The sequence below is a fragment of the Protopterus annectens genome, chromosome 7.part0 (assembly GCF_019279795.1).
Source record: "Protopterus annectens isolate FY-2018-M chromosome 7.part0, PAN1.0, whole genome shotgun sequence".
NCBI lineage: Eukaryota > Metazoa > Chordata > Ceratodontiformes > Protopteridae > Protopterus > Protopterus annectens.
Window position 1 is genome coordinate 875557365 of NC_056739.1, and position 24960 is coordinate 875582324.

General features: G+C 40.4%; 1 protein-coding gene across 1 annotated transcript in view; it reads right to left on the minus strand.

Moving 5' to 3' along the window:
- LOC122806757 (beta-hexosaminidase subunit alpha-like) overlaps window positions 1–24960 on the minus strand; it is a 906429-nt gene that overhangs the window by 468216 nt on the left and 413253 nt on the right. Inside the window, exon 8 of the mRNA XM_044077450.1 lies at window positions 19301–19481. Within this exon, the coding sequence (XP_043933385.1) occupies window positions 19301–19481 (181 nt within the window). The remainder of the gene's footprint in view (window positions 1–19300; window positions 19482–24960) is intronic.

Genomic DNA, 24960 nt, shown 5'->3' on the forward strand with positions numbered 1-24960 from the left:
AATAGCAGTACTAACTTTCTCTCTTTCACTATAGGAAGCGTACGGGTTTCAGTGAATTTCTTAGACCTGGAAATACAAAAGGAGTTCAGAATTCTATATTTTACAATAACATATTTCAAAAAGCTACCTTTACCAACAATAATCTCTCTTCAGATAGTCAACATCCAAGATTTATGAAGAACAATGTAGTCAGGGGTCAGTTCATCAGATTACGTCGCATGGTTAGTGACAATGAGCATTTAACATGCAGGTTCTTCATCTTAAACAGCTTTTCAAAGAGAGGGGTTACCTAGATTTACTTCTCAACAGGTTTATTGATGAAGTTAGGTCCACAAAGTTTTTACCCATTTTGTTGTCAGGCTTACTAGACAATCTTAAATAAGCAGGTATGGGTTGTTCTCCAGATTTAGGTAGAACAAGAACTCTTCTTTACCTATATCTTTAGTCACTTATATCAGAAAAATTATCAGCAAAAAAAGGATCATCATACTAGGCAACAGTCCAAAAGATAAACCAAACCGACTGTGGTAACACCAAAAGAATAAAAAAAATAACAAAAACACTGGAAAAGCACTGCAGAGACACAATCTTAAATAAGTAGGTATGGATTGTTCTCCAGATTTAGGTAGAACAAGAACTCTTCTTTACCTATATCTTTAGTCACTTGTATCAGAAAAATTATCAGCAAAAAAAGGATCATCATACTAGGCAACAGTCCAAAAGATAAACCAAACCGACTGTGGTAACACCAAAAGAATAAAAAAAAAAAAAAAAAACAAACACTGGAAAAGCACTGCAGAGACACCAACAAATTTTAGCACAGCACTCCTTTATTCAACATTAACCCGCGGTAGTGGTGCTGCGGTAGACGTCGCCTCACAGCAAGACGTAGTCCCATTCAATTCTCTGCTAGAGCGTCTTCTGTGTGGAGGCATGCGTGAATGGGCATGCCTTCATTGAAGGTTGTGTGTCAGGGCTGGTAACTCGGTACGTAAAAATCCCCTACCAAACATTAGCGGACCGGAGTTCCGCTGTGGCGGCCCCTAACCGGGATAAGCCGAAAGACACAACTCCTCCTTTATTCAACATTATCATCAAAATGTCTTGTTCAGAAATAACAACAGCTCAAAAACCATGGGTTTATATACATTAGTAACATCCAATAACAAATAAAAAACAATGAAACAAATAAAGCATTCAGCACACCCACCTGTTAAAAGCCATTTCCAAACAAGTTAAAACTTGATAAAAATAATGAAATATATGTAAACAGTAGTATAATAAATTCACTTAAATGTTTTTAATCTTCTACCCTTCAAAAAACACTTAATGTTTATTACATCATTTAAACCTGGGAACTTATCTGCCCCTAAATTATCTTGCCATATGGTTTCTCTTGTTTCCATATTATTATTGTAGTTGCCCCCTCTTAAGTTCGTAGGCACTTTTTCCAAAGAGAAAACAAGAATTTCTATATTTCTGGCATTCTTTAGAATGTTTAAATAATGCATTTTTCTCATGTTTAATCTTAATATATGTGCTCCTTAATCCTTTTTTTTTTTTAAACACCTCATGATCATACTCAAGTAAAAGGCATTGCAACTTGTGCACACGCTTATATATACTAGCCCTTTGGATTTGCAAGAAAATCTCCCGGGGAACAATAATAGTGTATTGCTTATGATTCAATGAGATGTAAGGTCCTTCTAAAATATATCTACATATAGAACACCCACATTTACACATCCCTTTACTTCTGTGAGTATAAACTGTCACAGGAAGTAACTTAGTACTATAATTTTGCAAAACAGATTTGAAATTATTATTGGTTTTCTAAAATCTTCTGATTTCCACTTATAACAGCTCAGATAGCCTGGCAATCTACAGACATCTCAAAGGAACATGCCATGCTCTTATCCACACATAAGCTCCTTTTGGACAGTGCTATCATTTTTATGACTTTTGAAAGATTAAACTAAAATGGGTAGAAACAAGGTTTTCCTTTTTGATTTAACCTTTTCTCCTGTTCATACCAAATAATCCTTGTTATAACCTCTACAAACAAAGAAGTTATAAACTCAACTTCTTCAGCAAATATACAGTTGTGTACACTTACCATAAGTGTAGCTGTCTGAGTGTATTCACTGTTGCAGTCATCACGTTTGGGTTATCCCTGCCAGGGTAGCCCTTGGCCAGCCTGAATACCAGACACTTAGTATTTGTGTCAGTTGCTGTCACTTGAGGACTGACGTCAGGTCATCAGTAGTATAAAGGAAGGCATCCAATGCCATTACAACAGTTTTTCTTGCCCTAACCTGTCAGGAGCCCCCCCAAAGTAGAAGGCCAGGCTCTGGTGGTAGAACCCACCAGTGGAAAAATATGTCCCTTGTAAGGAAGGAGAACAACAAGGAAAAAAAACTAAAAGGAAGAAAAAGGGGGGATGGAGGGAGGGAAACCAGGACTGTAACAGTGAATACACTTGAACATCTACATTTATGGTAAGTGTACACAACTGTATTATGTTCGTGTTTCAATGTTGCAGTCATCACATTTAGGAAGATTCCCAAAGCTGAGGAAATGGGTGGAGGCAGTCTAGGAAGCTAGGGGCTAGCTAGCATGCCCTGCAAAACTGCAGAGGCAAACCCTGCCCTGCCCTGGATTTGGAGAAGAGAGGCAGGTGGTAATGCGTGGTAAAAGTATGAACAGATGTCCAGGTGGCAGCCCCCAGGATGTCCCTGGTGGATAACTCCTCTGAGGAAAGCTGCAGAGGTGGAGGCTGCTCTGGTGGAGTGCATCCTGACCCCCTTGGGAGGAAGCTTGCCATGTTGTTTGTAGCAGAAATTGATTCAGTGTGCTATCAATTTGGAAATGGTTAATGGATGCAGTGTGCTATTTGGAAATGGTTTGCTTGGAGATGGCTTTGCCTTCTGCCCCTGAAGCAAAGCTAAGCAGCAATTGATCAGACTTTCTGAAGGGCTTAGTCCTGTTCAGACAGCATCTGAGCTGTCTGTGCACATCTAGAGAGTGCATACTCCTTTCCCCCTTTGTTTTGGGGGTTAGGAAAGAAGGTGGGTAACTGGATGGATTGGTTGAGAGCCAAACTGGACACCACTTTGGGCATGAAGGATGGATTAGATCTGAGGGATACCCTGTCTGCATGGAAGATGATGAAGGGTTCCACAACCATGTGTGCTTGCAGCTCAGAGACTCTTCTGGCTGTAATGATGGCCAGGAGGAAGGCCGTCTTTCAGGAGAGAAATTTTAGTTCTGCATAAGAAGCTGGTTTGAAAGGGGGCAGGGTGAGCTTTTCCAAGACAAAGATAAGATCCCAAGGTGGTGTTGGTGCCCTTCTGGGGGGCCTCAAGTTGTTAGCCCCTCTGAGGAACTGTTTAATCAGAGGGTGTGAAAAAAGAGGCTGCTCAGTGGGAAAATGTGCAGAAATAGCAGAGGCATGAATTTTTATAGAGGAGAAAGAGAGACCACTGTGTAGTAGGTCAGCTAAGTAATCCAGGATGAGAGGGATAGAGGGCTGTGACATATTGGCCCCCTTAGCCTGGATCCAGATACAGAACCTTTTCCATTTATCTGCATAAGACTTTTTGGTGCTAGGGCGTCTGGCCTCTAGGATAACATCCAGAACCTGTTTACTGAGGATTGCAGATTGGTCAGGGGTTAGCATATAAGCCAAGCTGCCAAACTGAGTGTCTGCAATTGGGGGCGTAGGAATTCCCCTTCCTTCTGGATTAGAAGGTTTGGAATCTGAGGAAGATTCCATGGAGGCAGCGGGGACAGGCTGCGCAGCAAGGGATACCAATGCTGCCTGGGCCAGTCTGGAGCTATGAGAATGGTCCTTGGTTTTTCCTCCCTTATTTTGAGCAGTACCCTGGGAATGAGAGGTAAGGGAGGAAAGGCACAGACCGAAAGGTTTACCCAGGGGAAGGATAGGGCATCCACTTTCCAAGCCATGCAGTAATGCTGCCTGGTGCAGAATTTGCTGAGCTGGTTGGTGTGGGAGGCAAAGAGGTCGACCTCCGGGGTTCCCCATTTCTGAGTTATTAGGAAGAATGTGTTTTTGTTGAGCTTGGGAGGTATTGTGCTAATAGGTGTATTTGCATGGAAGAGGCTGTAAACCAAAGGGTCATGGCCACCCTGCACAGTGGGAAGGAGCAAGTCCCTCCCTGCTTGTTGATGTACCACATCACAGTAGTGTTGCCTGTTTTGATCAGGAGAACCCCTGGAGAGACAAAGGGTTTTGACAGCTATCAAGGCCCGCTGCACAGCCATCATCTCTTTTTGACTGATGTGCAGGGGGAACTGATGGGGCTCCATTGGCCCTGTATGCACCTGCTGTCCAGGTGTGCACCCCAAGCATAGTCTTGATGTGTCTGTGGTGAGGGTCTGGGCGGCGGGGTGTGAGAGAAGGGCAGTCCCTTATTGTGGGAGCAGGCTGCTGCCCACCAAAGCAATTCCTTCCTCAGGCAAGGAATAATAGGCAGAAGAGTTTCCAGATCTGGAGAGTGTTTTCACCAAAGGCTCTTTAGGTACCACTGATGTTTGCTCATATGCAGTCTGGCATATGGAATGAGGAGAATGCAAGAGGCCATAAACCCCAGGGCTTGCAGGATTTTCCTTGCAGAAAGCTGGGGCCTGGTGGCCAGTTGAGAGAAGTAAGCTGATAGGAAAATTTGTTTCTCTGGTGTAAGGCATGCCATCTGGGAAGCTGTGTCCAGACTTGCTCCCAGGAAAATTATCCTTTTGGTGGGTACCTGTTTGGATTTCTTTTTGTTGATTGTGCACCCTAGGGATGTTAGGAAGTCCTGGGTAGCCACTACTGGAGGGTGACCATGCTGAACCTAGGTGGCTGGTCCTGTAAGAAATCTTTTAACAGTGTGCATATATTTTGCTTTTTCTTCCATCTTTTTTAGGACCTCTTCAGCTTTAGTACCAAATAAGTTAACTTTGTGCAAGGGTGCATCCAACAATTTTGTTCTGACATGGTCGGGCAAGGGTTGTTCCTTAAGCCATGCATGTCTTCTAATGACAGATCCGGTGACTGCTGCCCTGCAAGAAGCTTCTAGGGCATCAAAACCACAGTGCAAAGTGTGTTTAGTTACTTGACCAGCAAAATGCATTAAGTCCTGTAAATCTTTAGAATCTGCCCATGCAGGAAAGGAGGATTTTTTTTGTTTAAGGAGTTCTAAGGTATGCTGCTGATACTTAAGCATATGGAGCTGACAATTTAGTGCCCTGATAGCAAGAGTAGTGGAGGTGTACACTTTTTTACCTCATTTGTCCAGTGCTCTGGAATCCCTGTCAGAGGGGGGTGGGATTCTTAGCTGAGGTTGCTTTAATCCCTTCAGGCCCTTGAGTAATGACCTCAGGGTCAGCTGTTGAATTTTTAAAAAGATATTTATGGGAGTCAGGGACTCTGTAGTACCTCTCTGGTTTTCTGGGAGAAGGAGGGAGGGCATCTGAAGTCAAGCTGGATTCAAGGAAGACATCATCCAGCACATCTACGACTGGGGGGATGGCTAAGAGCTTGTGTTGTGGAAGGTCCAGGAATTCTGGGACTGTGAAAGTGCCTCACTGAGTTCCGTAGGATTGATGACCAGCTTAATGGAAGCGTCGTCGGAAGGTTTGGTCTTGTGCAGTCTGTCTCTGAGTTTACGTTTTTTTGGAAGATCTGCTGTCGGATGGCTTACCAAAGCCATATCGGAATTTGAGGACTGTAAACGGAAATATCTGGCTACAATAAGGGCCTGACGATGAATAGTTCTGGCGTTAAACAAGGCACAGAAGTGACAACGAGGGATGTCGTGGCCTGGGCCTAGACAAGTGATGCAGTAAGAATGGAAGTCCCGGTGTGGTATTTGCTTTCCACAGGCAAGACAATTACTAACTTTTTCTAATATCGGTTAGTGCAAGAAAAAAGGATCCCCAATGGGGTACTTAGCTTTCGAAGACTTCAACTTCAATTCGGAAACAAAACTCAGGTAGAGGCTGACCGACACTCGTGCGAACTGCTCCTGCTTCAGGCTCCACGGCAGGAAAGACTGATGTAATGGTGTCGGATGCCTTCCTTTATACCACTGAAAACCTAACGTCAGTCCTCAAGCGACAGCAACTGACGCAGAAAAACTAAGTCTCTGGTATTCAGGCTGGCCGAGGGCTACCCTGGCAGAGATCACCCAAATGTAATGACTGCAACAGTGAAACATGAAGAACATCTTATTTTCATCAGCTGTCATCCTAGAGGCCCTGATGAAATGCCCCCTTGGAATATTCTCTTTAATGAGTGGTGAGTGGTGGATGGTTACTCCTGTAATGTAAATAGCTGTTGGGAAATGTATTTTTCCTATAAATACAGCTATCAAAAATTCATTTTTTGTACCTTCTATTACAGAAAAAAAAAAAAAAACAACAAACAAAATGTCATCCACAAACCTGTTGCAATAATGATTTTTTTTTCTCCATTAAGGGAGCTAAAAAGTATAATTCCCACCATCCTAAAACTGTACTGGCGAAGGTTAGGGCCACTGCAGACCCTGTTGCCACCCTCTTAACTTGTATGTAATATTTACTATTAAAAATAAAGTAATTATTTTCTAACAAATTTTCAAACAACAAGCAGTAAAAGTTAGTATCATTAGAAAGGTCTGTAAATTTACCCAGGAATAACCTTACGTATTCTGTTTCAGTATCTTGGGGAATACTAGTATAAAGAGAAAATATCAACTGTAACCATGCAATTTTTTTCATTATCAAATTTATAAATATCACTAAATACCCAAAACTTATTCAAAAAGTCCCAGGAGTCCCTGATTCAAGTACTTTATTTACTGTTTAATTGTTTTTCATTTGTCATTGGATCTTACTAACGTATATAAACCCATGTTTTTTTAGCTGTTTTTATTTCTGAAGAAGTCATTTTGACGAAAACATTGAATAAAGGACTGCTATGCTAAAACCTGTTGGTGTCTCTGCAGTGCTTTTCCAGTGTTCTTTATTCTTTTGATACTAGCAAAAACAAGGAACCAAAAACCAAGCAAACTTGAGACAAATAGTACAAAGATACCAGACCGAGTACTCCTTATATTCCAACAGGTTTATTTTAAGCGCTTTTGTTCATCCAACATAAAGTGAACTTCATCAGACAAACCTTTCTCCCAACATCCCTCTCTTTAATTATCTCACTAATTATATCATAAAATCATTTAAAAATTAAAGTGATACACAGTTTTCCCATAAAACCAGCAGTAAAAATTCTGCTTTCTAAGCCTAAGAATAGAACAACTAATGCATATAATTACACAACAACTCATCTTAACACATCAAACAACAATAAATTACTCTGAATTCAGAAATCTAAACAGATAAAGTTTCACTATCTTTCCAAAGTTTTCAATTTCAGTAGACATTTGATTGAACAAAATTCGTTTAACCCTGGGAAGGAGTGAGCATTGGTTCTTAGTTGCCATAACTCTTGCGCCTCTAACTTTAATTCCCACGCACCACCCTAATATTCTTACTGACTTGTTCAATTATGATTTATTTAAAAGTATGAGTAGGATTTTCCACCATATGTTTCGCCAAAGCATTAGTACAAATTTGTTTGGCTATATGACACTGATGCTCGTAAATCCTCTGCTTAAAGGCACGCTCAATTTTCCCCAACAAAGAAACCATTGCATTGCTCACACACAGCAAGGTAGACCACCCCTAATGTTTCGCAGTTGTATCTACCCTTTGTGGTGTAAGTTTTATTATGGATGTGGAACTCCTTCCCTACTTTAATATGCCTACAATAGTGGCAGTGTCCGCACTTGTTTATTCCCAAAGTGCTTGACTAATTTTAAATGCCTTTCTAACATGTCCTTCAGGTTGCATCCCTTTTTAAATGTAATACGACGTCTAACACATTAGAGATGCTGTTATCTTCCATTATTAATGCCCAATTTTTAACTAAGATATCCCTCAACTTTAAGGCATCCATGGGAAAATGGGTTAGGAAACTAAGTTTCCGCCCACAAAAGCTTCCCCTGAAGAATTAATTTCAGAATCGTGTGGAATTATTTCCATATTCTCATTGGCTACATGTCCTTTCCAAAGGATAGGCTTAAAATGTCCTACCTTCTTTTCCTAATTACTTCAAGCATAAGCTGGTCTAATAGTTCCTCCAGATATCCTCTTCTAATGAACATACTCTTAAATCTATTACATTCATCATTAAAATCTCTCTCAGAGAATATCATTTTAGCTGCTCTGACCAACTGTCCCATAATTACTGCTCTCTTTAGATGGAATGGGTGGCCACTCTGAAAGTGTAGGAAAGAATTGGAATAGGTAGATTTTCTATAAATTTTAGCTGAAAACCTTTGGTTACGTTCATCCTTATATAATAACACATCCAAAAAGTTAATGGTTTGTGATCCAAACTGAGATGTAAATTCCAAAAAAATCAATTAACCACGAGATGTTATCCACAGATTCCATAGCTGTATCAAGATTACCCTTCCATATAAAAAAACATGTCATCCTGGTACCATGTGTACCATACTACATTCTCCTTGAATCCTACATTCTGAAAGAGAAACTGCCTTTTCCAGTGTGCCATGACACAGTTGGTGAAACTCCCACCGCAAGGTGAACCCATAGCAACCCCGTTTTTTTTTTTTTGGAGAAAATATTCCTTATTAAACAAGATGTAGTTGTTTGATAAAACAATTTCTAACAGCGTTTCTATCAAGTTAATTTCCCGTCCACCTAGTCCTTTAAAAAGGAGGAACTCATGGACCCACTGTAATCCTAAACCTTGGGGTATGACTGTATATAGGTTCTTGATATCAACTGTCAGAAAATTGTAACTCTCATCAAAATCCAAGTTTTTAATACCTTCCAAAAAACTCCAGGAGTCCCTATAAATCTGGGGTTCGGAGCCAAGAATTCTTTTATCTTATTATCTACAAATTTCGCACATGCATAGGTAATGGATCTCTGTCCGTCCACAATGGAACAGAAAGCGGGTTGGCATGATCTTTGTGCATTTTGGATGTACCATAAATTACAGGTGTCAATGATGCCGTCATTAATAATGATACATATCAATCTTGATTCTAGTTTCTATGAACAAGTCATTTACTATTGACGTAATGCGTTGGTATGCTTGATTCAATTGATTAACCGATAACTTTTCATAGGTGCTACTCTCCAGAATTGATTGCATCCTGTATGTATAGTCAGATTCGTTTATAAAAACAAACCCCACCCTCATTGTCCGGTTTCATGACCTTGTTATGGCAACTAAGAACCATTGCGAACGAATTTTGTTAAATCAAATGTCTACTGAAATTGAAAGCTTTGGAAAGACAGTAAAATTTCATCTGTTTAGATTTCTGAATTCAGAGTAATTTATTGTTATTTGATGTGTCAAGATGAGTTGTGCAATTATATGCATTAATTGTTCTATTCTTAGGTCATGGCTTAGAATGCAGTTTGAATTTTTACTGCTGATTTTATGGGAAAACTGTGTATCACTTTAATTTTTAAATGATTTTATGATATAATTAGTGAGATAATTATTTAAAGAGTTGGATGTTGGGAGAAAGGCTTGTCTGATGAAGTTCACTTTATGTTGGATGAATGAAAGCGCTTACAATAAACCTGTTGGAATATAAGGCGTACTCGGTCTGGCATCTTTGTACTATTCTTTTGATACTATGCAACAGTGATTTAAGTTCTGTTACTGGGTCTGAACCTAAGTTTAGCTATAAAAAAAATTTTGATTTCAGAAGGCTTTTTGAGAACATTCCTATCGAAGTTAATACTAGGAATTATGGGATGTTTCGGTGTAATGCTTGCAAATTTTGCAGGTCCATCAACGAGGGGTCAAACATTCTGTTGAGGCACAACAGTACAGAGATTTTGGGCAAAAGCAGGTTCAACAGCAATTCTACCTTCATTGTTTATCTAGCTACTTGTGAAACGTGATTGTTTCTATGTAGGGAAGACTAACAGAAAGCACTCAGAGAATTTGTGAACATGTGTCAGCCATCAAAAAGAAGGATGTCACAAATGCTTTAGGCAAACATTCATTGACTTGTTTCAATTTTAAGAATTTTTTTTTTTTGGTTAATGATCATGTTATACCTAGTCCTTTTTGGGACATATTAAATGTCTCTTAGAAGTGAGAGAACTAAACTGGCAGATACTTTTAGAGGCTGACAAATTACCAGGTTTGAATGAGAACATCAATATTAAGTGTTTGCTACAATTCAACTAATATTTTTTTAGATTTATAAATATTTTGTCATTTGCTGTTTATAACTGGATTAATTTGTTTTCAATATACACAGTTCTTAAAATATTTTATTTGATTGATATCACTAACAACTATGGCTGTTTAAATCAGGTCATGTGACTAGTGATGTTGGGCATCAGGAAATTCATGATTAAATCTGAACAAAAGAGCTTAGCTTAAACTTTTGTCCCGATTTGTTTGTTCTTTGATTACTTTTCCTTCTGGTGCTGCTTCAGCTGATTGTAGTTTCCTCAAGCTTAATTTTTCAGTTTTGTTTTTTTTTGGAGTTAGTAGCTGCTTTTTCATTTTTTTATTTTAAATGTTGTTTTACTGCAACATTTAAAGTCTTAAAAGTTGTTGGCTAAGGTCAGTTAGGACATATTCATTTTGCATTCATTGACAATAGGAATTAGATCTAGCTAATTAGTTGGGTGGGGCAGAGAAACAGTTTTCATATTTAAAGTATTCACCTACATTCATCTTCAGATAAGAGTTCTGTGTTTAAAACTGCTGTTTGACTGTAGTGAATTTTGGATTTTCTACATTTAAGGTTTGGATATTTCCATTACTGTTTTGATTTTGGTATTATTATATTACAATGTGTTGTATTTTAAACTTTGTTTTACTTCAAAAGTTTTTTTTTCTAGAAATCTTAAAAGTTGTTGGCCAGGATCAGTTAGGAAACATTCCTTTTGCATTCACTGATTGAATACAAATATGATCTAGCTAATTAGTGAGTGGACCTGATGGGTTTTCTTACTTAAAGATCATGTCTAAAGGCACAAAAAGAGATTTTCCATTCAAACAAAAAAAGATGTTTGCAAGCATCTTTATGCTTATGTGTGTATGAAAAGAAAAGCATGACTTGCAACCTATAAATAAATATAAATTGTTAAATATTGCTTCAGAACGTGGAAGACTAAATGCTGTAAGCCGTGTTTATGGGATTAATATTATAGGAGAGCAGGGAACGGTTATTTCATTCCGGGTTCAAGCTCTAATACTGCTGTATTAGCATAGGTAAGTAATTGTAAATTAGTAATGTAAATGACAAATTGTTACAGTTTGGCAAAAATACTGTTAATTTCACAATTTGGCAATTACATCACTAATTTACAATTACTTAACTATACTAATCCGGCAGTATTAGAGCTGGAACAGAAAATGACAATCGTTCCCTGTCCTTCTATAAACAGTAATGCCACAAAAATGGCTTACTACATTTAGTCTCTCGTGTTCAGAAGCAGATTTTAAGAACAGTTTTTTAATGCATGGGTGCAGGCAGAACAGCCTCTGATTTTTATACAAAAAAGTGTTTGCATGCATCACTTTTTTGTATGCAACATCCAAAGGTTGTTTCGCACCTTTAGACATTACCTTTGAAGTATTCACCTACATTCCTCTTCAGCTACAAGACCTCAGAATTTAAAATTGCTGACTTGCTGCTTTAATTTTTGGATTTTTCCCCACCCACCCAACTTTTGCTGTGCTTTTAAACTTTGTGTCTTTTTAGCTGCTCGCCCCCACTGTAAATTAGAGTTTGCAAGCCCTTCTCAGTGCTATTTCTACTGGACACTAATAGCTAAAACTAATTAGCCACTCCCATTAGACTCAAAGCCTGCGTTATTTCTGCTTGAAATAATCCCATTTCAACCACTCCACACTGCAATATTCAGAGAGTTAATATGAATTGCGCATTGTTCTTTCTTGCATGTTTCCTTGTTTTAACCAAAAAAGTCAACTCTTTGCATTTAAACTTGGTCTGGGACTTTAGTCTTGTAGTACAACTCACAGTTGTGGTAGAATTGAGTTGCTGAAGAATCTGAGCCTCATTGATTACATTTCTACTGCATTTTTTGCTAGCATTTTACTTGATCTGGAACCTTAGCCTTGTAGTATAACTTAGCAGTGACACTTGTGATTTGCTGCAGGATCGGAGCCTCATTTATTACATTTCTATTTCATTTTTTTCTGATTGCATTTTACTTGGTCTGGAAACATCAGATTTGTAGTATCATGCACAACAGCAAGAAGTATGACTTGCTGCAGGATATGATTGGATTCCTCTCTAACTCATCTCCTATAACCTGTGCTGAGCTATGCAGCAGTGGTTTGCAGTGCCCTGTACAGAAGCAGGCACCAAGAGTTGTAAAAAAAATCCTCTGTTATTTTCTTAAGTATCTAGCAGAGTGTACAGAAGTTAGTTTGCCCACTGAGAAGTATTACCCCAAGAGTTTTTAATATCAATCCTAGATCTCTCCCTTCCAGCCCAACAACTCTAAACCATGACTGAACTATGCCACAGAGATCACAAAAAATGATCATCCACAGCCATGGATGTGCACTTTCCTATTGTCTCTGCAGCCAGCCTAATGGAAATGAGCATCTTGAAACAATGTAGCAATTGTGTCATGTTTACTAACAACCCCTTATTCTTAAGCAGATTGACAGACCATGTGAGAGATGTAATTACACTAAGTCTTTGGAGGGAAAGCTCTTGCATACAGACCCCGATATCTCCAAACAAGTGGCCAGTAATACATATTACACCTACTACGCACATTACACCCTACCATGCAAATTACACTTACTACGAATCAGAGACAAACCCACATATGCTGAGGCTCTTAAAAGAAAATCTACCTAAACATCAAAGGCCTCCTCATATGCTGCACTCAGCAAGCTCCCAAACACTCTACAAAGACAACACTCCCCATGACATATACACCCACATCTCTCAAAATGTCTTAGCCTCTAAGCCCTTATGGCAAACTGCCACACAACCCAAATATATTGGACATTGGAAACTCTATTGTGAGATGCACTAATGTGCTCCTTCACCAGACTGAGCAAGGAGGCAGTCAAGGTCAGTTGCCTCTCAGGGGCAAGGATCTTCCAGATCAGACACGCACTCAGGACACTGTCATAGACCACATGGAGTTAGTGACCTGAGATGCACCTCCATGGAGTATAAGGAGATACATGACAGAGGTTTCAGATTGTGTGTCCCAAAGCAGGTATAAGCATTATCCAGTGTTCTACCTTTTCCAAAGACGGTATCACAATATACACAGAAGATGAGTAACAATTAGCTTACATACTGGTGTCATTTTAAGGGGGTCTAATATTTGTCAGGAAGGGAGGACATGGTCAACAGACTATACTGCTTTGTCAGGGATGGTCTGTATCTGTCCACTCTAGGCTTTCAGATGTTGTCTAGAACATTAAGCACATCTACAGTGTCTTTTTTAGGCAATACCAATCTGATAAACCTTCTAACATAGTAAATTCTACGCAAGATAAACCAAAGGTTACTGCTCAATGCTAGTAGTCTCAACAAGAAGCTCCACTCCATGAAAGAACTTTTCACCCCGGAGAGTGTTGACATCTGTTTAGTTAATGAGACATGGTTTAAAGCCATTGAAGGTACCCTGACAGTACAAGGCTATAGTGCCTTCAATACATTTGCACCAGCTACTGTACAAGAAGGGACAAGAGGCAGAGGTGTATCAATCTACATAAAAAGCACACACATCTCAAGAGTGGTCTAACAATAGGTCATGCTTGAGCTACTACATGTCCAGCTATCCTTCAAGTAAAGTCTAATACCATATCCCTGCTAGCTATAGATCCCCGTCTATGACCTAGGATAACCATACTACATACTTAAGTGCACTGGAGTCATTCAATTTAACCTGACACCATTTTCATTGGTGATTTCAACTATCCCACCATAACCTGGGATACATACACAACCACTGGGATACACACACAAAACCACTAACATGCAGGCTCAAAAATTCCTGGATTTTGACAATGCAAACAACCTGGAACAGCAACGCTGCACACCTACTAGGGGGGCAAATATCCTGGATCTGGTACTCACAAATATGAGAAATGTTGTAGGCCCCCCCCTCGTGTAATGCCTTCACTAGTCAGATCAAAAAGTCACACACCTTTGAAATAAATATAAAGGCTGAACTCCCAGCAAACCCCAAAGCCTTTAAGAACTTTTGCAAGACTAACTATCTCCTATTAATGAAAGCATAGCTAAATTCCAAGCCCCCCCAAACTCAGAGAACATGGTGACCTATACAGAAGTGTTAAAGGAAACCGTGTACAAGCACGTAAATAACTGCACAGAAACAGCAGTACCAAATCATAAATTTAGGACAAACACCAAAAAAAAGGCCCCCTTGGTGGGCCCCCAGTATAAACAGATTATACAACAAAAGAAAGAAAATCCAGCCCAAAAATAGAAGGGCTATGCCCAAAAAAACAAAAACAAAAAAGAATTCCCCCATCAGTCAAAGCAATTCAGAGGACTAATCAAGTCCATAAAGCCAACTTCAAGGCAAAATAGCCTCCCAAGCCAAGGATAACCATAAGGCATTTTTCAGTTGTATATGGAACCTTAAAGGAAACACCCAACAGTGTGCTGAACTAATACTAAACGGAACTTCCTATACTGAACTGAGGGAGATAGCAAATTTGTTGGTCAATAAATTTGGCTTCAATTTTACCACTTTATCACCAACAGTTCTCCCCAAGGAAATACCGTCTGCATTTGTCTCACACCTATCACTAAAGAACAGATCCTTACTGCATTCTCCAGACATAAAAACACTGCATCAATGGGTCCTGATAATATCCCAGGATGCCTCCTAAATAGCTTGAAATATGATGGGTCAGGCCCAATAGAATCACTATTCAATCACAGCTCCAGACAGGCTTCATTCCTAGGAAATGGAGGAATGCAAAGTTCATCCTTCTACACAAAGATGGACCAGCAACAGACTCATACGTTTGACTAGTCTTACATGCAAGGCCATGGAAAGAATTACTGTGGACCTGATAAACACAGACATACAAATCTTCAAACAGTGGACCCATCCCAGATTGGTTTCGTCAAGAGGATGTCATGCCTACTAAACTTGGTGGACTTCTTCGAGGGGGTCACTAGAGCCATGGATGACAACAAAACTATACACACCACCTACCTCTTTTTTAACACCTTTATTTAATTATCACCAAAGACACCGGGAAACATACATTAACAGAAAAGAAAACAAACCACATTAACATCTTTCCATTTAAATGCAATATAAATCACATATATTTTCTTTGCTACTATCAGTCCAACATTACAAAACTGCTGAATTCCTGCCTTCCCTTAAACCTCATTCCTCCTCCTGAACATTACTATGCATGTACAGTTCCCACAATTTCCATTTATTTCTATGTCATTTGCTCCTTCCCTTTTCTAAAGTTCCCACTTCCAGAGCTTTATCTCTTTTATAATATTCAACGCTTCAAATACAGCTGGTGTAGACTTTGATTTCTATTTTCTAGTAATTGTTTTTTGGCAGCCAACATAATTACACTTAATAAGGCCTTACTACATCCAGGCAAATCAGATCCTGCATCCCAGCTCAAAAGAATAATTTCCTTACTTATAGCCATTTATTTACTCAATATTTTTGATACAGTACTCTATCACTGCGGTGGTGGTGCTGCGGTAGCATTGTCGCCTCACAGTAAGACGTTGTCCTGTTCGATTCTCAGGCTACAGCGTCTTCTGTGTGGAAACATGCGTGAATGGGCATACCTTCATTGAAGGTTGTGTGTCAGGGCCGGCAACTCGGCATGTAAAAATCTACTGCCAATCATTAGCGGACCGGAGTTCCGCTGTGGCGACCCCTAACCGGGAAAAGCCGAAAGACACAAACAAACTCTATCGCTACTGTATGTCACTATTTAGTGACTTTAATCCTCAGTGATTTTCCAGAAAACCACATATTTTATAGAGAACAGACTAAAAATATGACACAAAAGTCTAAACATTCAGCAAAAATCTGTAAAGTCGAGGGGTATGGTTGCACCCAGTTCTGGATCCGGGAACTTATGTGGACTGTGACCTAACTTTTGACCAACATGTGTCCAATGTTGTAAGAAAGTCTTTCTACCCTGCAGTTTATAGACAAAGGGATTGTGACTAGAACTAGGGATGTCATTGTCCCCCTTTACTCAGTCATTAGGCTAATCATTGAACATAATGCCCTCTTTGGTATGTATCTGCCCAGACACATGCAACAACTGAGACTCCCTCATAGATAACTCATTGAAAGGATACAAGGCCTAAACACGTTCCACATGGACTAACACAAAGCTCTGTCACTATACTCAGTATCCTGCAGACTGCTAAGAGGTGACCCACATCTGGCATACAAGGCATCCACCGACTCAACACTGACAAATCTACTGAACATTAAGTCAAATGGCATCAGAAATATTCAGTCTAAGGATCTTAACCTCTTCTGCAACATCAACAGAATGGTTTGGAGAGAGAGTTAAATCTCACAGAGGATACTGCTGCTCTGAAACAGACTCCCCATTCACATAAACTTCATCTCTGTCCATATTCAACCATAACTTGGCTCTACGGATGGAAAAGGTTTAGCCCAGGACTGCCCCCCTGTACGTCTAATGGACAGATGCAGCTCCTAAATGCCTAATCCCATGCATTAGTCCCTTCTATTATCTATGGTATAATTCCAGTTATACACATTAGGGGTAATATAGAATTATCAACCGAAAGATGGGTAAGGCCAATCTGTAACCAAATGGGATAGGTTAATTTGAGCACAAAAAGAGAAACTGTCAAGGCTTAAAATATCCCACAAGTGCAGCTCCCCTCATACTTACCTATGGAAAAGAAACAAAGGATGTTTTAAGGAGAAGGAGACCTGGAGGGCAGAATGGCTGCTGCAAAACTGTATTGTGCCGACAACTGCAGGACATTATACACTTCTGTTCTCCTTTTTTTTTTTTTTTTTGATTTTATGTATGGTAATACATGGCTAGATAACACCATCTTAGTGCAGTTATGCCTTTAAGGGCAAAATTACATGGTAGAAATAAACACATACAACAATGGCTGGGATAATTATTGGCAATGCAAAGAGTGCAGGAATTCAAAGAAAACACAATGTATGTCTTTTAGCTGTGAAACTCCTGCAAAGCAAGCACACAAATATTACTGCAGTGCTTAATTAATTAATGAATCCCAGGCATTGTTAAAAAGGCAGAAATCTGCACTTGTATTAAACAATTATAAAAAGACTTTGTATGGAATAAAATGTTATGCATGTGATATCCACTAGTCCTTTTCGGAGAGAGTAGTCCTGTGCTGATTAACATGCAACATATATGCTAAATTTTGTCCAGATGTCCCTCATTTTTATGGTCTTCTGTCACAGTTTCTGATTTAGAAAAGCAGGGATATGTATGCACACCAGCAGTCAGTGTTTCTTGATTTGGATGCAGCAACACCCAGAAACAAATCAGAAAGTGAGGGTTCAGCAGCACCTAATTATTATAACAATCTAAATACACCCACAATGCATCTGTACTGCAAGTATAAATCTCATCATGACAGCAGCTCAATTTCATTGACAGAAGTACTACGCAGACATGTACTATTGAATTCCACTGTCATGGCTGCTGCTGCTCTTACAAAATATCTGTCACTAACACGAAGTGAAAGACTTTTGGCAGTATGAAGAAGGATGAAAGCATGCATCAGTAGTACAACAGGTAGCGCACACACACCTCTGGTGCCTAAGGCTGTCGGTTCTATTCCAACACTAGGTAGATGGGATTGCTGACACTGCAGTGCAACATACTGGGTACTCCACTCCGAAGTGTGTTGTCCTTCAGGTGAGACATTAAAGTGAGGTCTTATCTGCTTGAGTTGGTGATAGCTCAGGTAGATGTAAAAGATCCCACAGCACCTGAAGAAGGAAGTTTCCCAATGTCCTGGATAATTTCCCCTAATAATATAAATATCACCTTTGGCCAGCCCTGAAAAGAGGCCACTAGCCTAATGAGACTAACATGGTCAACAACAAGGATACATTAATAAAATGATACATCAAAACTGTTTTGACAGACTGGTCTGTTAATGAATTCCCACCACCCTACTCGTACTTGAAGAAAGGGAGTTGAGGAGGGTTTCTTGCCTTCTCAAAAACTCTTTCTTGTTTCTTGGAAGAGTGTCTCAGACAATTTCTGGGGACCTGAATCACTGCAATGGAATTTTGTCTGGATGCAAACTTTCTGGAGTATGACAACAGTCAGCACACAAGTACAAAACAAAGCCATATGAGCACCAAGATCAAGGGCCCTAGCAAAAGTGCTGCTTCAGCAACAAGCCCTTAGTGATTATGACCATGGTTCAAACAAGAATACCTGTTCTTGAAAATTCTGGTAATATCAATAACCACAGCAGTTTCTACAATGCATAATTTTCTGCTACAGAACTCCTAACATTTTTCTTTCTTAACTTCCTTGTTCCTCTCTACCCTTTTAACGTCTGAAAGTCACACCTTACAAGTCCAATGCTCTTTAGTTAGCCTACTTCCACTACAGAATTACGTTCACAAATGGGGTTCTGGTTGCTGTCCTACTTCAGAAGGGGGAGCATTTTTTGAGATGCACCTTCAATAAAGCACCCCTTTATGCACTGGCTTCCACCAGACCCCATCAGAGTTCCCCAACTAGCCTTTGCTACTGAAGCCTGGTAGGGCAAATGCTACACTTCTCCTCTCAGCAGGTCACAGGCCATTCAAGGCTCTCTCCCCTTCCAAAGCCAGTTTCTGGCACCCAGGCTGCTAAGTAAAACTTGGGTATTAAGCCTCATAGACTGAAACATCACCTTGCCAGTAAAAGGGGCAGTTTTAATATGCTGGTTCTGAGAATTTTTTTTTTCTGTTTTACTCGCTCTTACAATTCAGTTAAAAGTTCTTTGCCCCCCACCAAAAAAAAACAACAAAAAAACAGGCATAAGTGATTGTCTTACTGGACCAACCATGTAAATACATTTTCAGTGCACACAGTCACAATCAGTCAAGATGCACTGCCGGAGGGTGTAGTTTTTGAAACATTACAGTACTCATACCTTCCATACCTACAAAAAGTGCTGCCATAAGTGAAGGAAATTACCAGCATGTGAAGTCCACCTCATCTCCACCAAGGTGAATAAAAGAATCTGGAAACACTGTACTGACTTCTTTAAAAATCTGAGTCATAAAGGAGTAGGTGCTGTTCATGATAGGGTTCACTGGTCCATATTTTCCTGATGGCTCAGTTTTTCTGTAGCACGGCGTAAGCAAGTCTGGTTGTCCTAAAGTTCAAACACAGCAGTATAACTTAGTAACATAAGTATATGAAATAGACTGAGAAAATCACTACCATCAGTTTCTTCCACTCTTATTAGTTTTTGTAAATTTACACAATCTCAACACAGGGATCCATTACATGGGCTCTCTAAGAGCAGCCTTTACCTGTTTCGCACAACTAAGATGGGAGACTGTAGGCAAATGTCAAAATGCAGAATGCTGAACTAACACTTACCACTGTTTACCGATTAACACCCTCACAGAACATAATTTTCTAGAAACAGCAACAAAGACAGCAAATCCTGTACTGCCATGAAATTAGAGTATCCTAGAAGTCTTTCCTTTTCATTTGGCACTAGATAATGAATTCAATCTTATAATGCACAGTTACACAGCCTTCAATTCTCAGAAAATCAATTAAGCAGCCTAACTAAACTCCAGGGTCATCAACGAATAATACAGTATTCAAGCTTAGTAGGTCTTTCTCAGTAAGAAATGAAAATATACAACTGGTTATGGCAATATTAAACAAAACTATCAGGATGTCATACAGAATGAAAGGTTTACATGTCTGTTATTAACAGAGTAGAAACTGTATGCAATAAACCACTACTTGGAATGAAAATTGCTAGTATCAAGGGTGTACCAGTTACAAGTCAACTTAATCTGAACATGAATCAGGACATAACAATGCAGTCCCAAATACAATCTACCATCAGCAAAGTTCATAGGTTCATAGATTAGTACTAAGCTAAATGCCCTTGCGAGCCATTTTAAGCCTAGCCAATTATCCCTTGTGAGACTCGAACCCTGCACCTTGTGTTTGTAAGGCAAACACTTTAACCATTAGGCCACCCTCCCAACCCCAATAGGGAGTCACGGATCTTTTCTAGACTAAAGGTGCAAACTCAAGCCAAGCTACATATTAGCCAGCTCTGTGGAATAAAGGGAAGAAACAATGACTATGGCCTTCATATGAACAGCTACCAGGTTGAGGAGCAGACAGCTGGGTACATGGGAATGAAATACTGAATGCTTGCTTACCCATCCTACAGATAGAGAGGCAGTGTAGTCCATCACATCATTACAGAAGGTACCTTATATGACTTGAGTTCAGGTACAAGGACTAGGTGTGTAATGAGTAATGCAATGAGTAGCACTGAAACTGGAATCAGCACATGAATGGAAGCATATGTGAGTGTGTATGTCAAAGGGCTAGAACTGCAAAAGATGCATGTCAGACACTGAAAGGGAACTCGGTGACAGGGTTAAAAGTAAGCAAAACCCCAATGGCTGCCTAGATGACAGGACCCTGTGACCAATTCTTACCCAAACAGAAGGAATGTGTTATAGCAAGAACATAACTTTCAATCAAATCAAGGAAGGGGTGATGGTCAGCAGGCAATGGGGGGAGTAACAGAGACAAATGATACATGTCCATGCAGCCACTGTTCTTCACCATCTTATTACAGTGTTCATTCCCTCCTTCGTTCATACTTTAACTACTGCTTCTTTAAACAGACAGTAATGGCTGCCAAATGCAAGAAAAGAAGGAAACATTACCATGAGTTTACAATACTTTTGAATGGGTGTAAGTGGGGTACACACCCTCCTAACAGCTACTTGATCATTCTAAATTCCACATCATGGTTTGAGGACACTCCTCTCAAACTTACTACTCAGTACTTACAATTGCCATCCTTGGATGAAATGCCAGTCAACTGAAGGCACTGCATTGACTTACACAACTGGGATTATATTACTTCCATTCCCAAAACATTACTCTTTCTGTTCCAATCAGGAGGTGCAGTTTCTTACCTGACTTTAAAAGTAAGATGATGGCTTACTATCTTAGCACTATAAGGTGCTAAGACTATGGAGTAACTTGAATTAACATGAACTGGCTGCAGACTGAAATGAGCTCAACAAAGACAACTTCCCCATGACTAAGCTCCTCCTATTCTCCCATTATGTCATGCGCCACCTACAGTCTCCAGATTTCTGAGTATATAGCTCTGAAGCTCGGCAGTGGTCCAACCAACAGCTTATATAACCTACCTCCAGATCTTGTTTCAATTGAAGAAGAGGGAAGATGGGTGGGTTTGCTGAAAAGAATGGACTTTGATAATCTAGATCTATATCTTTTATATCTAGGATGATTCCATCCAAAGTCCAACTTCTACGGCAAAGTACCATGCATAACTTTCAACTTTGTTAAGAAGGAATCCCATGTAAAATGGTGATCCTGAAGAAAGACTATTTCCTGGGCACCACATCCCTCTTGTAGTATGTCATGAAAGCATGCAGAGAAGCCCAACTTACTGCTGAACAAATACAATCTGAAACATCTGCAAAGACCACCTTAGAGGTAGTGAAAGCTGAAGAAGCACAAGCCTTTGGGGGTAAAGGAAGCTGCTTGCCATGCTTTTCAAAACAGTACTTGTCCCAACTTGTTTTGTGCAAACAAAATAAGACAGTGGATTATCCTTTGGGAACCGTTTGTGCCTAAGCAAGCAGGAATTCAGTTTGTGGATGTCTATACAACCCAAGAAATATTCATCTTTATTACAATAATTTGGCAAAAAGATCAGAAGGTAAGATGACTCAAACTGGTTACAATAGTTATATTTGTCAAAAATGATGTGCTAGTTCAAAGCATTACCCTTTCTTTATGGAAGATGAAGTATAGAGAAAGACTGAAGCTCAGATATCGGATTAGCTGAAGTGATAGAAAACTGAAAGACCCTATTTTTCATGCAATCAGGTGCCAGGATCCGCCACATAACACATGCACTCAGGTCACTCCAGAAGTACAAATATGACTCGGTCGTCGTTCATGTGGGTGTGAATGACCAGAGATGCACCATCCTGGACTTTATGAAGAGACAAGGAGGAGCTCTCGGATTATGAGGCCCAGGCAGGAATGACCCTAGCCCAGAGTAGTAACCTACCATCACCCAGAATGATACCGCAGTGCAAGCAGAAAATGACTGACTTCAACAATTGTCTAAATTTCTGGTGTCATTCTAAGGGGATCCAGTATCTCTCTGCATGGGATGACATAACTGACAGACCTCAACGCTTTGCCACAGATGGCCGGCATCTGTCACCCTGGGATTCCGAGTACTGACAAAGGCTTTTGACACCCCTATAATGCCTTTTTTAGGTGGTGTTCCAAAGACCAAATTTCCACTGTAACAGCTATAAACAAATGCAATCTGAGGGTCATGCTGCTCAATGCTAGAAGTCTAAATCTCAAGAAGCACTCACTGGAAGCGCTCCTCAAAATGGAGAACGTAGACATTTGTGCTGTAACGGAGACCTGGTTTAAAGCGGCAGAAAGCACCCCTGTGCTTCCAGGCTATAACTCATTCCACATCTCTCGGCCTCAGACCATGTCTGGAAGCTCCAAAGGCGGTGGTATCTCCACTATTCATAAAGGATCTGCACACATCCAGACTGGGAACCCAGCATAATGCATCAATACTTCAGGTACAACTAACACTGGGTAAGATGGCAATTCAGGTCACAGCCTGCTATAGGATCCCAACCAAGTCCTTAGACTCTCACTCCACATTCCTAAGCACCCTGCAATCTATCAAAGTCCAGCCCAATACTCTCATACAAGGAGACTTCAACTTATCTTCCATGAACTGGGAAAACTACTCATGTATCAATGCACTGGCCCAATGCTCCCTGGAATCCATCAATTCTAATGATCTGGACCAGCTCATTCTGACGCCCCTGGAGGAAACAACATCCTTGACCTGTTTGTAACCTAAGTGACCACTGCTGTAAACCAATAATCAATTCCTCTCTGGTTATATCCGACCACAAACTGATAACCATGGAAATCTACATCTCACCCCCCCCCCCCACAAAGGTAAACACCTTGAAAAACTTCTCCAAAGCTGACTTTAGGCTCCTAAAAACAGAGGTGGCTAATGTCACGGCACCCAAGCCAATGGAAAATAGCTGCACAACTGCCGAATCATACACCAATGCACTGTACGAACACGTACATAAATGCATGGAACTAGCCATACCCAACAGAACCAAGATGCTCGCCTACAAATAAAGGAAGCCAATCTGGTGGTCCCCAGCCATCAATAAACTCTACAACAGAAGGAAGAAACTGTTGCAGAAAAAGGTGAAGTCCCTCTTCTTCTTCTTACGACTTTTCCCGGTTAGGGGTCGCCACAGCGGATCACCTGTCCGCTCATGATTGGCAGTGAAGTTTTATGGTGTCGAGTTGCCAGCCCAGCGCCCAACCTTCCACGGAAGGCACACACACGCACACACTCATACCTAGGGCCAATTTAAAGTGTCCAATCCACCTACAGCATGTCTTTGGGATGTGGGAGGAAACCGGAGCACCCAGAGGAAACCCACGCAACCACAGGGAGGACATGCATCTCCGCACAGAAGGCACCCCAGTCAAGGAACGAACCAGAGAACCTCTTGCTGTGAGGCGACAATACTAGCAGTTTCACCACCGTGGACGTGAAGTCCCAAGAGTGGAAAAACTCCCTTATTAGCCTCAACAAAAAGTTGAGATCTCTTATAACATCATCTAAAGCCAGCTATGAAAGCGGAATTGCGGCAGAAACTAAAAATAACCACAAAGCCTTCTATAGCTAAATCAAGAACCTCCACGGCAATACCCAGATTTGCTCGGAGTTACTGCACAATGGGCAACTTCTACACTGAGCCAACAGATATTGCCAACATACTGGCCAACAGATTCAGTGTCAACTTTACCCCTCCCCCCAAAAGGACCAATCACAATAATGAAAGAATGCCAGGTACCCAGCATTTCTGCTGCACAGGTAAAGCTGCACAGTCCAAGGCCAAGAATACAGCATCCGTGGGACCTGATAATATCCCTGGCTGTGTTCTACATTAACTACAAAACGAACTGGCACCACATCTGTGTGCCTTGTTAAGTCAAAGCCTTACCTCAGGCTTTGTCCCTACCGAATGGTGCACTCCTACAGTCATTCCTCTCCATAAAGGGGGAACGACTACAGACCTTGGAAATTATCGCCCCATTAGCTTGACAAGTCTGACATATAAAGCTGTGGGGCACATCATCATGGACCTGATTAACAAAGATATAGATAATCTCCAAACTCTAGACCCCATGCAATTTGACTTTGTTAAAGGGAGTTCCTGCCCGTTTATCCTGGTTGACTTCTTTGAGTCAGTCACCAAGGCTGTGGATGAGGGTAAGGAAGTGCACACAGCCTACCTCGATCTGGCCAAGGCCTTTGATACCATTCCTCACTCAGGAATTATTGATAAACTCACCAAACTAGGCATCAACCCCTATATCACTAGGTGGGTTGCAAACTGACTCCCAAATTGGACCCACAGAGTAAAAGTAGTGGATTCCAAGTCAGACTACTGACACTAGTGGAGTCCCACAGGGATCGGTCCTGGGTCCTCTCCTGTTTGACAACTACTGCTCAGAAGTCCAAGCAA